Below are 16,068 nucleotides of genomic sequence, written 5' to 3'. Positions count from 1 at the left end.
ACCTGTGATGTGACATGAACCCAAGGTCCCACACACTCCTACACACACACAGGCACTCTATATATATATATACACACACACACACACACACACACACACACACACACAGACAAAGACCCACATACACACATATATTTTGTGGGGTGAATTTGTACTTGCAGGGTTACATTGTACTTTGCTCAAAACCTGCATGCATTCATGTAGAACTCTGAGCTCAAAAACTGCATGAATTTATGTAAAGCTCCGTTATCTCACTTTTTAGATTAGAATCAATCTAAACATCATGGCATAGACGAATAACACAGGGGGGAGCCAACAAATTGTCTAGCTATCACCATTGTTAATAGCTAACCCAAGAATGCAACTTTTTAAAAAAAAGGTTTTGTGATTTACACATGAAAGAAGTGAAACTATAACTGTATTCTAGCAGATGAGAGGATTAACAGACAATCATTTTTTCAATGTATAATTTCAGTTACATCACACTGTAAATTTTTGCTATAAATTCTGTGTGTTAGGATTGAGCCCTCCACAATCACCTGATGAAGGAGTGTCGCTCCGAAAGCTAGTGTGCTTCCAATTAAACCTGTTGAACTATAACCTGGTGTTGTGCGATTTTTAACTTTGTACACCCCAGTCCAACACCGGCATCTCCAAATCATAACGTTTAAAAGGTGTATATGAATAGGAGGAGGTTAGAGGAATATGAGCCAAATGCTGGCAAAAGGGACTAGGTCAATTTAGAATATCTGGTCGACATTGTCAAGTTGGACTGAAGGGTCTCTTTCTGTGTTGTATGTCTCTATGACTCTATAAATAGTCCTGGGTCAGCAGCTTCAATCGACAGCTGACCAGTGTGAATTCATGTTATCGCAAGTACTGTTTGCCCAAGAATCTGGGCACAATTTGATAAGCACCCCAGAATAGACATATCAGTAGAAATTTCTCTCTCCTGGATACATGGCCAGATTTGTGGGCAGAGACTTTCTCATAAAGGGACTTCTGAAGAGTAAAAGAAAGATCAGCAGCACTCCAGGCTAGGACTTAGTTTTGGAGCAATGATTGCAAACAACTCTGATGTTTTGCACAATTTTGTCTTACTTTTACCCAGATTATGGAGAAGTCTGGCAAAAATCATGCAGAAAGTTTAGGCCTGCAGGTTTGCATCTGCAGTCATTCTACGGGTGACAGTGCAAACTTAAAAACAGAATATTCAAAGCTACACCTTAAGGTGCCAAAATAGTTAGGACACTTTCTATTTTGTCTTAGCTGAAAATACTGCTTTTATGATGAACATTAGGTTAGCATCACGAGTTTAAATCTTCCAGAGTATTAGTTAGGATGCACAGCAGTTTATCTAATTCAACCTCCTTTCTTGTCCGAACAGCAGCTTCTTGAACTAGCTGCACCATGGCTTCCTTCATTTTTACCACTTCTTCATCCTTTTGTTTTTCACATAGTAAAACCTGAAAATGGGAAAAAGGAATTATCAAGAAGAAGTTACTTTAATGTTGTAATTTCGGATTGACTGTCTGAGTGAAATATAAATCGTACTATTTTCAACCACTGTTAAATGATACATCTCAATTACAAAACGTGAAGTAAAAATATTTACAATACTTCACTAATTCAAAGAAAATCAAGGAAACAGCTTAATATGATACTGATCTCAAAGTAAAAGCAAACAAATGTATCCTAAAAGTGAGTTCATAAAGTAAGAAGACAGCAAGAATTTATATTTACATACTGCCTTTAATGTAATAAAATATCCTGAGGCATTCAATAAGGACATTACAAACCAGTCTCACACCAAGCACACAAGGGAAATTAAGTCAGATCACTTAAAGCTTGGACAAAAATGTATGTTTTAAGAAATGTACTGAAGGAAGAAGGAAGTGCTGCAAGGCAGCCTGTTCACTGGATTCGGAATATTGTTCTCACTTAGAGGATGAGTATGTGAATAGTCCAGGATTCAAATCCCAGACAAGACCTTTGACCCATCAGCCTTACATTAGTGGTAGGAAAAATGCTGGAAGCTATCATGAAGGGTGTGATAAATGTAATCTTGGATAAAAATGATCTTGTTGGGGTATAATCAGCATTTATTTGCAAGTAGAAAAATCGACAAACTTGGAGCATTTTTAAAAGCTTAATTTGAAATGCACAGCAGGACAGACTTAGAGGAGTGCAGAAATCTCAGCGGATTATAGGAGATTACACAGATATGGTGACACATGGCCATAGAGGAATTTGAAAACAACAATGAGAGTTTTAAAATGGAGATGCTTGACTTGGAGCCAATGTAAATCAGCGAGCACAAGTGTGAGTTAGGAACAGGACTAGCTGAAAGCTCTGGCAGGGCAACAGAGGTTTGAATGATCTCACTTTTAGAGGGTGAGGAGGGTGGTGTTGGAGGAAGACCAACTGGGATGCACTGGAATAGTCATATCTAGAAGAAAAACAGCATGAAAGAGAATTTCAGCAGCAAGTAAGTTAAAACACGGAGACATAAGAGTCAAAGGTTGAGAAACGTTATTGTAAGAGTTCTCTTAGATTGCTAGAAGTTTAATTGTATGTTGTATCTCCACAGGGTTTTTGATGCCTGTCCAGAAAGGATGTTGGATGAGCAACTATGGAGGTCTAAGGGGACATGGGGCAGAAGGCTAGAGGACCATTCAGCCTTTTATAAAAATGGGCTGAAGTCTCAGAGAACTGAGGTAGGTAATCTAACTGACCCACTTCAGCACCCACCCAACAACAGACACCTCCAAAGGTAGTGGGTCCAATTCCATTCCACCTTCACCCTGCCACAATATGACTTTTAAGGATTTTTTTCTCAATGCTTTTTAAAAGATTTCCAATTCTTAAAAATATTTTTTGATCTTTTAGAGGTTTTTAAAAGTCTTTTAAAGGTTATAAATTTTCTGATTGAGCTTACTGTCTTGATGGCAAATATCCTGCAGAGTATACTGAGCAGAAGTATACCCAATTTCAGATTAAATCGACAAGTTCACAGAGAGAAAATTTTAAATTATATCTATGGTGGAAAAATCATGAAAATTAGACAAAAATCTCTCATGTGTCATTACTCAAATAATTTTTCCACATATATAAGCTAACATTTTTCAAGTCAATGCCCATGTGGGCTTTCAAAAGTACTAAATGTGAAGATCATACCAACAGAAATTACAATGAAAACATTCACAATGCAAGATCTTTTGTTGTTCTGGGAAAAACTCAGATAACTCTTCTCTAGTTTTAAGGAGTGTAACATTCATATAGATTTACAAACTAACACACATGGATGAGCAGAAGAGCATACAGTGTGTAGAGCTCTGTGTCCAACGTCTAAACTTTCTGCAAAGTTATTTGTTGGACAGTTATTTTATAAACTTGATCCATTTCCCATTTTTATGCCCTTCAAATTGGCACATTACAGCTAGAAAGCCATCTATTAAGAGTCAACTTACAGCACATTATGACATTAGCTCTAAAAACAGAGTCCACGAGGTGGTTTAAAGGATACATTTGAAGTGTGATGTTTAATCTGTACAATTTTATCCAGAAAAGTTCACCCAATGGCTTTCCTTCATTCTTATACTGTTGGTTCTAGAGTCTTTCAATGATCTATCCTTGGCTTCCTCCTATTCCCTTCAAAATCATGCCCTTTTACAGCATTATGTAAAAACTTTACCACCTTATTTTTTGATTCTCCACTTACTGATTTGTGATTGTGAATACCTAAATTCCATAATCAAAATTGAAGATTATGGGCTGAGGAGTGGCAGATGGAGTTCAGTTTATACAGTTAATGACAGGGCCCTGTTGAACAGAGAGACCTAGACGTTCAGGTACATAGTTCCTTGAAAATTGTGTCACAAGTATATAGGATGGTTAAGAAGAAACTTAAAATGCTTGCCTTTATTGATTAGACTATCACGTATCAGAGTTGAGACATCATGTTGAGCTTGTACAGGACATTGGAGAAGTCACTTTAGGAGTAATGTGTGCAGTTCTGATCACTCAACTGTAGGAACCCTCTTCAATTATTGGACAAGGGCTTTTTCACTGGAGTGTGGGAGGTTGACAGGAGACCTTATAAAAGATTATAAAATCACAAGGGGCATAGATAAGGTGAATGGCAAAGGTATTTTCCCTAGTGGATGGGGGAGCTCAAAAATAGGGGCATATTTTTAAGGTGAGGGGAAAAAAATTTAAAAGGGACCTGAGGGACAGCTTTTTCACAGATAGTAGCTCATATGTGAATGGACTGCCAAAAGAAGTGGTAAAAGCAGATACAGTTATAATATTTAAAAGGCATTTGGACAGCTATATGAATGAGAAAGGTTTAAAGCGATATGGGCTAAATGCAGGCAAGTGGGACTTGTTTAGTTTGAGAAACTTGCTTGGCATGGATGAGTTGGAATGAAGGGTCTGTTTCCATGCTGTCTGACCCTATCCATAGCTCCCTTAGTCCACACATATTTGAAAGGAACATCATTTTTGAACACATATTTTTAAAACTCATCATCTCTGGCCAAGCACTTGGTTAACCTTCTGAAATCTTTTCTTTTAGTTCAGCATTTATTTATTTACTTTATACTTCTGTCAGACATATTATAAAAGCTTTCTACATTAGAGGCACTATACAAACAAAATAGAAAGACTCCCATTTATGCAGTATCTTTCATGAATATAGGATGGTTCAAAGCCCTTTATAGCCAATGAAATACTGTTGCGATGTGAGAAATAGTGACAGTCCATTTGGGCATAGCACATAGCATAAACAGGAGTGTGATTATGACCAAACAATGCACAGTTTTTGTGGTGATAAGATGTGATGCTGGAAAAGACACAGCAGGTCAGGCAGCATCTAAGGAGCAAGAGTCAATGTTTCGGGTACAACCCTTCTTCAGGACATTTTTTGTGGTGTTGATTAAGGGCGGTACTTGCCAACATACTTAGGGGATAAGTCATGAACTAATACTGTGAAATTTTTTACATTCCTCTGAAATGGTGGACAGTGTCTTGGTTCAATTTCTCAGTAGTAAAGCAAGTCCTCCAGCATATGCAGGATTCCCTCACTACAGTACTGGAGTGTCAGTTGAGATTTTGGATTATATTAGTGTGGAAACAGGTCTACCGGCCCAACCTCCACACCGACCCTCCGAAGGGCAACCCACACAGACTAACGCACCTAACACTATGGGCAATTTAGCATGGCCAATTCACCTAACATGCACATCTTTGGACTGTGGGAGGAAACCCATGCAGACATGGGGAAAATGTGCAAACTCCACACAGATAGTCACCCAAAGCTGGAATCGAACCTGGGTCCCTGGTGCTGTGAGCCACCGTGCCACCGTTTCTGCACTGACATCTTGAAAAGGGACTTGAACCCAGAAACTTGTGACTCAGGAAAGATTGCTAACAACTAAGTTGATACTTTTCAGTGCATGCCCAACAGTTTCAACCATACTTCACTCAACTATGTTCCCACCTAACTCAAAAATGATGTAAAACCAGGAACAAAAGTATACAAAAGATTATGGATACACTTACGAAATGCAAAGTGCTTTTAGCCTATTGACAAAGATTTAAAACAGCCTCTCTGTAAGCACTCACTTTGCAGCTCAAAATGAAATTTCTGTGTGATCTTACCTGATCTTTCTGTAAGTTTGCTTCTTCAAGGAGTTGCATGCTGTCACGAACCTTGGCTATTGCCTCATATTTCTCTTCCTCCATCTTTGCACATTTTTCCTGAAGTTCACCAATTTGCATTTCAAGAGAAATTCTCTCTTTTCGCAACTGTTCTGAATCTTGTGCAGCTACACGGAGTCTGCAAAGACAACAGTTAACATTCATAGAAGAATGCACCACTCCTATGCTTTAAAGGTTGTCTAAACTTGTTGCAGAAATAAATTGATAATTCTTGGAAAGTATTATCAGGTAGCCAAATGGATTGGCTCAGGGCAGTTGCCATGTAGCCAAATTATAAAATCAGGCCAAAACCTTCACCTGGATGAGATTGTCAGGAGCAAGACCATCAACAGGAGAAGTCCTGCTAGACGCAAATCCATCCTAGCCAAATCAGAGTGCAGTTACTCAAATTTAATTAATGGAAGGGAATTACTGTCGGTTTTAAATTACTACTTTTATTGTTTTAGCTAATATCATTATCTCATAAAATTCCAACAATCTCAGTGATGAAATTTTCAATTGACCCATCTTCAATAGCTGAATGATGGAGTTCCAGATTTCAATTGTTGGGAGAAGAAATGCTCTTGACATCAATTTTCTACAGAAAAAACACTTCTCAGGAATTACAATGGATCTGTGGGTTTTTTTTATAACATTGTAGGTAGGTGCTCTACGGTTATTCGTTTAGCTCAGTTGGTTGGATTGTTGGTTTATAGACCAGTGTGATGTCAACAGCATGGGTTCAATTCCTGTCACTGGTTTGAGGTTACCATGAATCCTTCTCAATCTTTTCCCTCACCTGAGGTCTGGTGGCCCTCAGGTTAAATCATCACCAGTTGCTTCTCTCTTATGAGAGAGCAGCCCCTATGGTCTGGTAAGACTATGGTAACACAACACAGCAGGAGCTCTGCAGATAATGCTTGACCTGAGTATTTGCAGCATTTTCTGTTCTTATTTCAGATTCCCATCCACAGCATACTCTATTTCAATTTATGTCTGTATTTGTCGCTATATCAGAAGTTACTGAACAATTTGAGTCCATGAAACCAGTTTTATTAAACCGAGTACTTCATGCTGCTTTATTATACTTGAAATGTGAGTGTTTAGGTTTGGAAAGCAGAATGCTTGGCACAGTTGCAGCCGCATTGGTTGTATTGATGCTATATCAGACCCCTCAGTATCAATTGTCTGAGATGAATCCCAATCCAAATGTAAACTTTGCGTGATACCTGAAATAGTATGCACCAAAAGAACTCAGAAGACAAAATGTTGGGACATTCGTGTAAACAACTCAATGCTACTCCTAAGGCTTTTGTTAGTCTTTGGATGACACAAAAAACATAGTTTTAAAACTAACTTCCCAAGATATAGATTGTCATGTTACATGAACTCTGATTATTTTCATTATGTATACTTTGTATTCAATTTGCTGATTGGTACAGAAATACCACTATGGTTTTCAAAAACCTTAAGTCCCTTTCAAATGAATTCAATGAGAAATTGTCATTTGATCCCACATTTTTATTGAACACTGATGCATTCGCTTGAGTGACATTATTAATTTACATCAAGTTAGAGAATTTGATTTCAAGTTTAATGGGAAATAATCCAACTATTCAATAATGTAAGCCTAAGAATTCAGATTGTCAAACAGCAGATTAAACAATATAAAATAAATATTTAATTTTAGTTTCTGGCCATCTTAATTATCACCTTAAGTATTCTCCCAGATCATCATTCCTGGTACACTGTGGGATGTGCCAACTCTATCAGTGTGAGGTACTTGGTAAGAGTTGTTTAAGGAATTTCATTGGCACTTTGTCTTGGGTTACCCAGTGATGAGTGATAGAGGATACAATATTAGAGCATATTTACAAAAGGGACACTGACTACTCTTACAGTACATGATGGTTTATTATACGACAGGTCAGACATAGTTCTGTTCACCGAGCTGGAAATTTGTTGCAGATGTTTCGTCCCGTGTCTAGGTGACATCCTCAGTGCTTGGGAGCCTCCTGTGAAGCGCTTCTGTGATGTTTCCTCCTGCATTTATAGTGATTTGTACCTGCCGCTTCCGGTTGTCAATTCCAGCCGTCCGCTGCAGTGGCCGGTATATTGGGTCCAGGTCGATGTGCTTATTGATTGAATTGATTGAATGCCATGCCTCTAGAAATTCCCTGGCTGTTCTCTGTTTGGCTTGTCCTATAATAGTAGTGTTGTGCCAGTCGAACTCATGTTGCTTGTCATCTGCATGTGTGGCTACTAAGGATAGCTGGTCGTGTCGTTTCATGGCTAGTTGATGTTCATGGATGTGGATCGTTAGCTGTCTTCCTGTTTGTCCTATTTAGTGTTTTGTGCAGTCCTTGCATGGGATTTTGTACACTACATTGGAAAGAACAATACTGGCCAAGGGACTCAACTATAACCACAGGGACGCCAAGACATCAGACTTCCTAGCAGCACTAGAATGCACACTCAGGAACAATGGACTGACAGAAGAGACACAACAAACAGTGAGGCAAAGTATTGTACCCCTGATAACAAGGAAAAGATAAACACATAACCTCAACGCCAAGGAGACGGAAGCACTAAAATCACTAAGAAACGATAAGAATATAATCATACTACCAGCAGACAAAGGCAGAATATGGTCATCCTGGACAAAGCAGGCTATATCCAAAAAGTGCAACAACTATTTGCAGATACCAACACCTACCAAAAGAGGGAGTTTGACCCACCCCTCAGCTCACCAATAGGATAAAATCAACACACTGAGGAACCTACAAGAAAACGGACAGATAACCAGGTTTGACCTGCAAAGATTGAAACCTGAAAGCAACAACACCCCCAGATTCTATGGACTATCAAAAGTACACAAACCAGACATCCCACTCAGACCCATAGTATGACTACCAGGGAGACCATCACACAAACTGGCTAAAGAACTACAGCAGAAACTGAAACACCTGATCAGCAGATCCAGACACTCTATACAATTAACACAGGAATTCTTAGATATCATCTGAAATATACACATAGACAAGGAAGAAACTATGGTCTCATTTGATGTAACGGCACTATTCACTTCTATCGACAAAACGCTAACCAGAGAAACAATAGCCAACCTGCTGGACATACAGAACAGACAACAGGACGTTGAACCTATCAACAAAGATTGCATACTCAAACTACTGGACCTGTGCCTCACAACACACTTCACATTCAACAACCAAATATATGAACAAATCAACGGCACACCCATGGGCTCACCCATCTCTGGACTCATAGCAGAAACGGTAATGCAAAGATTAGAACAAACAGTCTTTCCGCAAATACAACCCAAACTCTGGGTCAGATATGTAGATGATACCTTTGTATTCATTAAAAACACAGAAATAGAGAGCACACACCGGATCATCAACGCCACAATCACAGGAATCCGATTCATTAGAGAGGAAGAAAAGGACAACCAACTCCCATTCCTACACGTGATGGTACAGAGAATACCGAATGGAGAATTCACCACAAAGGTATACAGGAAAGCCACACACACAGACCAAGTCCTAAACTATGAAAGCAACCACCCCAACACACACAAAAGAAGTTGCATCAAGACACTATTCAAAAGGGCCACAACATACTGCAGTACACCAGAACTGCAAAAAGAGGAAGAAGAACACCTAAACAATGTATTCGCCAAAAACAGATACCCGTGCAATTTCATCAACAGATGCCTAAGGGAAAGACAACGGAACGAGGACATGCCGCAACCCAAAGGACTAGCCACACTACCATACATCAGGAGCATTTCCGAACTGACAGCCAGACTGCTGCGACCACTAGGACTCATAACAGCACACAAACCAACAGCCACTCTCAGACAACAACTCACCAGGATGAAGGACCCAATACCCAGCATGAGCAAAACCAATGTAGTGTATAAAATCCCATGCAAGAACTGCACAAAACATTAAATAGGACAAACAGGAAGACAGCTAATGATCCTCATCCATGAACACCAACTAGCCACGAAACGACACGACTAGCTATCCTTAGTAGCTACACACTCAGATGACAAGCAACATGAGTTCGATTGGGACAACACTACTACTATAGGACAAGCCAAACAGAGAACAGCCAGGGAATTCCTAGAGGCATGGCACTCATCCACAGATTCAATCAATAAGCACATTGACCGGCCACTGCAGCGGACACCTGGAACTGACAACCGGAAGCGGCAGCTACAAATCACTATAAATGCCGGAGGAAACATCACAGAAGCGCTTCACAGGAGGCTCCCAAGCACTGAGGATGTCACCTAGACAGGGGACGAAACATCTGCAACACAAATTCCCAGCTCGACGAACAGAACCACAACAACGAACACCCGAGCTACAAATCTTCTCACAAACTTTGAAGGTCAGACATAATTAACTGAAACAGGTTCATAAGGTCAGAGTAATGCAGTCCTTCTGAAAGCTAAAGTAAAACTTCTTGCCTCCTCGGGAATAGTGTTTGAGACATCAGCAGAAATGGGTGCAGTGAATGCAACATGAAAGTTAACCCTTTAGAATTATTACCTTTTACATCTCCCTCCAGCCCCCCAGCTATTTGTCACACCAAATTTAAGCCATTATACAATTATGTTTACAATTGTATAAAATTTATCAGTACCCATTTCTCCCCCCAGTCTATAGGGGACGTCTTGTTTGAGAACTGTAGACTCTGGTCTTGCTCTGCTGTTCATTTCTTCAGTGGAGAATCTTTTATCTCTCAAAGATAATTTGCAGAAGACATCATACCTTATAGACCTTATCAGTGGTCTACTGCTGTATTGGGATAGCCTTTAATCTCGTGAATTTCCTTCACAGAAAGGCTCCTCATTGGTAACTTGGGTAGTTGCCTCATAGTAACACATGGGTGCTTTTAATTTACAAAACGTCAATCCATAGAAAAGAGTTGCTCTGTTCAAACAAGTATGTTATTCTATACTGGGATTCTGAGCTAGATAATACCTTTCTGATTGGAACATAACTTTCTGTTCTGGATTACTAAACTAGGCAATTTCTCCTTTTTGAATCAGGCATGAAGCTGTTGATATTGATGTGGCTCCCATGGTGCTGTCTGCAGGTCATCTGCCTCAATTTGCTGATCAGACTGGACATTTTCAGTTCTCTTTGGTGTTTGACTGTTAAAGTAAATTTTCCCATTATCAATTGTGTTACTGAAAAATTGTTGCTCACTCAAAACAATGTTTGTCATTGGTATTGACAATTCCCTGCTGAAATAACTTTATCAAAATGTTCTGCTGTCTGAGGTAAAATTAAACATTCTTGAATGAGCTCAGCTTGGTTGCATGTCTTTTTTGTGTTCTCAAACTTTGTTGAGTTTTATCTTCTGACCTGTCGATAATGACAGAAGTGATTTTCAGACCTGCTGATCATGTCATAGAGTTATCCAGCAAGGAAACAGGCCCATGTCTTGTCCAGGCCAACCAGGTTTCCTAAACTGAACTAGTCCTGTTTGCCTATATCCTTCTTAAACTTTCCTATTCACGTATATGTTCATTATTTATAATGAGTTGAGATTCTCAACCTCTTAAGATCTCTGTCAACCACATCACTAACTCAGCCCTGCTGTACAAATGGCAAGGCTCAAGTGTCCTTAATGCATTCTTCCCAATGCACTTCCTGAGGGGAAGCTTGGATGACAAGCCTTGCATTACACTGCCATACACTATTAGATAGTCTATGACTGTGGCGTGCTGTTGGTTCTCAAATTACGTGTTCTCAGCCAACTCAGTGGACTCCTGATTTGGCGATCCTTCAAAACAATACTGTTGAATGGTAGCAGAGTGTTGGTCACTCATTGTCAAATAAATGGTAGCAGAGCATTGGTCACACGTTTTGTCTTGTCAAATTTAGTTGTGCCTCTTTGGTATTGCTGACCACTGTTTCTTCTCAGCCACGTAGTGACCTTAAAAAGATTCTGTCTTCTCTTTGGTTTCTGTAATGTGTTTAGGAAGCCTGAAAAAATTCTATTGCTTGTCCCTTGACAATGGTTTATTTTTAAACCATTAGTTTGACAACTGTTTGTTTCTGGGCTCTTGGAACTAGTGAGACTCCTGCTCACTTCTTAAGAAAGAAAAGATTCAAATGTACATGCTGGCTCAAAAATGAAGAGTGTTGATTGTGAACAATGACCATATAATCAAATATCTAATACCTCCTGTGTTATAGTGTAACTTGTAGTATTCCAAGCCCTTGACAATCATTCCACCAGTGCCCATGCATTGCTATAGGTTATAGCACTTTCATTTTTACGCCATAGCAGCTGGTCTAATAGGAGACTGACCCCAGCTTTGATATCAAGCTTAAAATCAAAGAAATGTCATTGACATAAACACGTCTATGAATCCTAGATTGATGGGATTATCAATTTCCTTGAAAATGCCTCAGTTATCTTTTCTCAAAGAGATTATTGTGAAATATTTTAAGGCTTTATGTATTTTGTTTTGCAGCTCTCTAACTACATCCTACTTCTACACTTAAGTATTTAAGTTTTGGGGAACTTGATATCTAAAGAGTTGTCCTCTCCATAATATCAGAACTTGTGCTTTTCTCAAATGCGCTGATTAATCTGTTGCCGTAAAGGATTTTATTCTGTATCATTCCAATTTAACACTTTAAATGTGCTATTCTTTAAGCCTTCATTCTTGTATTCACCAATTCTGTTGTAAATTACTGTAGAACTCACTAGAATCTACCATAGTAATTGTTACAGCATTCCCTTTATTTGTCAGAGTTTTAAACAGTATGCCTGTGACACTGTACTGAGTTCAATGATAAAACTTTTAATTTCACTACTACTTCTGTTTGGTGGTAATTTACCCCTGGTGGAGTTGGATCAGGATCTGGGAGAGACCCAAAGGGGTGGGGTCAGACACAGAGAGTGGACAGAAGAGCGACAGAGGGAACAGGGCCACCCTCCTCCTTATTGCTGCACACCACACTTTATGGCTTCTGGATGCTCTTCCTCTTACACGCCTGGGTTCAAGTGTATTTGTATGTGAAATCACATGTAAAGTCTACTTTTTGACATCAGTCCTAGATTTGTGCTTTTGCAAATGAATGTGCACATGTCGTTGCCTGTATTTGTTGCTATTAGCAAACACTGCCTTTCCCAGATGATCATTTCTAGTACCTCATGCTCTTTGCTATTTGCTAGCTCTACCAGTGAGGGTACTGGAGGGGAGTTGTTCATTGTAGTTCACTGACATCCATTATCCTTTGTTTTGTTTTGTCTTGGGCTTGTCATTTGTGGTAAAAGATTCTTCACTGCAGCCTATATTCAAAAGAGGAACTCTACTTAGATAACAGGAAGGTTTGTTGCAAGAGAGCAAAAACTACTCGACATGTGGTCATGGATAATGACTAGCACATGATAGAGCTGGTATAACTACATCTGCTCCCTCCAAAAGCAAAAGCAACTACCCGTCTTTACCAAGAGACCATATAGACCATCAGAAAGGGTGAAAGCAATGGAATTTGAATATTAATTCTTCAGAACCATTATCTTGTACAACATCACGAAGGTTAATGTCCTGTGTAACATGGCAGTTTGGTCTACTGTAGATAACTTGGCTAAGTGGAAGCGTAAAACACAATCTTGTGTCCATGTTTGATTTAATTAGTAGGCTTCAAAATGGTAAGAGTAGAAATTGGTGTAAATATTTTGGGACAGTAACACAGTGGGCTACCTGGGATTCTCAGTATACTGAATACTTCCAGGGGAGGCGAGGCAGTAAGATAGCAACCCTATACTCATTTATGTGCCATCTTCAGGTCACTGTATTGAGCGGCAATATACGAGGGTACCTTCCATCTACATTTAGAGTCATAAGCATGGAAACAGACCCTTCGGTCCAACCTGTCCATTCCGACCAGATATCCCAACCTAATCTAGTCCCACATGCCCGCACCCGGCCCATATCCCTCCAAACCCATCCTATTCATATACCCATCCAAATGCCTCTTAAATGTTGCAATTGTACTAGCCTCCACCACTTCCTCTGGCAGCTTATTCCATACATGTACCACCCTCTGTGTGAAAAAGTTGCCCCTTGTATCTTTCTCCTCTCACCCTAAACCTATGCCCTCTAGTTCTGGACTCCCCCACCCCAGGGAAAAGACTTTGTTTATTTACCCTATCCATGCCCCTCATAATTTTGTAAACCTCTGTAAGGTCACCCCTCAGCTTCTGACGCTCCAGGGAAAACAGCCCCAGCCTGTTCAGCCTCTCCCTATAGCTCAAATCCTCCAACCCTGGCAACATCCTAGTAAATCTTTTCTGAACCCTTTCAAATTTCACAACATCTTTCCAATAGGAAGGAGACCAGAATTGCACGCAATATTCGAACAGTGGCCTAACCAATGTCCTGTACAGCCGCAACATGACCTCCCAACTCCTGTACTCAATACTCTGACCAATAAAGGAAAGCATACCAAACGCCTTCTTCACGATCCTATCTACCTGCGACTCCACTTTCAAGGAGCTATGAACCTGCACTCCAAGGTCTCTTTGTTCAGCAACACTCCCTAGGACCTTACCATTAAATGTATATGTCCTGCTAAGATTTGCTTTCCCAAAATGCAGCACCTTGCATTTATCTGAATTAAACTCCATCTGCCACTTCTCAGTCCATTAGCCCATCTGGTCCAGATCCTGTTGTAATTTGAGGTAACCTTCTTCGCTGTCCACTACACCAATTTTGGTGTCATCTGCAAACTTACTAACTGTACCTCTTTTGCTCACATCAAAATCATTTATATAAATTCATTTGCATTTCGGAAAATTGCTGTTTGTTGGGAATGAACCCTAATACTGACTATGAAAACAAAATGCATTGGATTCTGAATACCTTTCAGTAAAGCCTCGAAATGAAAAATGTGCTTGAAGCTTAGGGAAACCGAATGTCAAAGAACTTGTAATTGCCATCTGTGTAATACCTGGCTTCGAACTGGGTTATAGCAGATTGTAACTGTTGCAATCGTTTATCTGAGGCTTCCTCCCTTGCCAGGGCAGCTGCAGCTTGCTCCATCTAAAGATAAACAGAAAACCACACCACTTGAAAATGAGCACAAGTATTTTTAACTAGAAAGTAAGGTTCAATATTAATGTGTTATTGCTAATTACAATCACTACAATTAAAGAGGAAACAAAGCAAACAGCAGTTTCCTCCCAGTACCACTAATACTTGAAATCTTCTATCTAAATGTATATCCATGCAACACTTAGCTCACAGAAGGATAACTAAAATGTGGTTTTGGGTGTCATTAAAAAGTTTCAACAGCATCATTGTTTGGGGCACAAAGTTAAAATTCAACTTCAAAAATCAAACTTGCAATGGCAGAACAATGGTGATTCTCCTCTAATATTAGTGAGTACTCCAACAAATGAAGCAGCAGAATTTTGTTTAAAAATTGTGAACAACAGTTGCATGTGTCTGTCTGTGCACTGCAAAGGAACCAGAGGCTACATGAAAAAAGCCTGATTGTTTGAGGTATTCTGCTACACTGGGTGATGAAAACATATTAAATTGTAGGAAAGTAAATACTTGAAGGAGAAAAATTTAGAAAAAGAATTGGGAATGAGATTTATTGGATTGTACTTTGAAAGAGCCAACACGGCTTTGTAGGGCCGAAGGGTCTCCTGTACTATATAACTCAAATGATTTTGTAAAAGTGACGTTAACTGGAAATGATGTAGAATACTGTCAGTGAAACCCATATTTGTTTTTATAAGACATGGAAATGTGGAACTTAGCTTTACGTTTTTCCTTCTAAAACTGATATCTTCCTCAAACCTCAGCTGGACGGATTCCCAATACGATCATGGCTAATCCTGTATCTCAATGCTATATTCCCATATGCCTCTTGATGCCTTTAAAATCTAAAAGAAAACTCTTTCTTCACTCAGTTTCAGTGCCTTTTGAAAAAAAATGTTAATTTTATATCAGACTGCCTTTATTTATTTCACATTGTTTTGCAAGGTCTACCGAACATGGCCTGGTGACTACTGTGGCCATCTTACAGCCATGATCCTTTCTTTTAGTCCACAAAGGCTCGGGCACTGAAATCAGATGATGCAAGTTGAAACTTGATACTCTATATTTCAACCACTGCAGTGATGATCTAGATTTAAACAGATTCATTCAATATTATGATAACTAACAGGAGATGCAAAATGATATCTGTGCTGTTTGACTTGGAAGGACTGTTTGGAGCCTTGGACATTGAGGCAAGAAGAGATAAAAGGGAAGGTGAGACATGTCCTGCAAATGGAAGTAGGTTTTCTCGCTAAGCTGGA

General features: G+C 39.5%; 1 protein-coding gene across 1 annotated transcript in view; it reads right to left on the bottom strand.

Moving 5' to 3' along the window:
• Positions 1 to 16,068, bottom strand: part of sclt1 (sodium channel and clathrin linker 1) — a 116,265-nt gene that overhangs the window by 61,857 nt on the left and 38,340 nt on the right. Inside the window, exons 12-14 of the mRNA XM_060851470.1 lie at positions 14,709 to 14,800; positions 5,662 to 5,839; positions 1,368 to 1,466 (exon numbers count right to left, since the gene is read on the bottom strand). Coding sequence (XP_060707453.1) covers positions 1,368 to 1,466; positions 5,662 to 5,839; positions 14,709 to 14,800 — 369 coding nt within the window. The remainder of the gene's footprint in view (positions 1 to 1,367; positions 1,467 to 5,661; positions 5,840 to 14,708; positions 14,801 to 16,068) is intronic.

The sequence above is a fragment of the Hemiscyllium ocellatum genome, chromosome 36, assembly GCF_020745735.1.
Source record: "Hemiscyllium ocellatum isolate sHemOce1 chromosome 36, sHemOce1.pat.X.cur, whole genome shotgun sequence".
Taxonomy (NCBI): domain Eukaryota; kingdom Metazoa; phylum Chordata; class Chondrichthyes; order Orectolobiformes; family Hemiscylliidae; genus Hemiscyllium; species Hemiscyllium ocellatum.
This window is presented reverse-complemented; position numbering and strand designations above follow the sequence as displayed.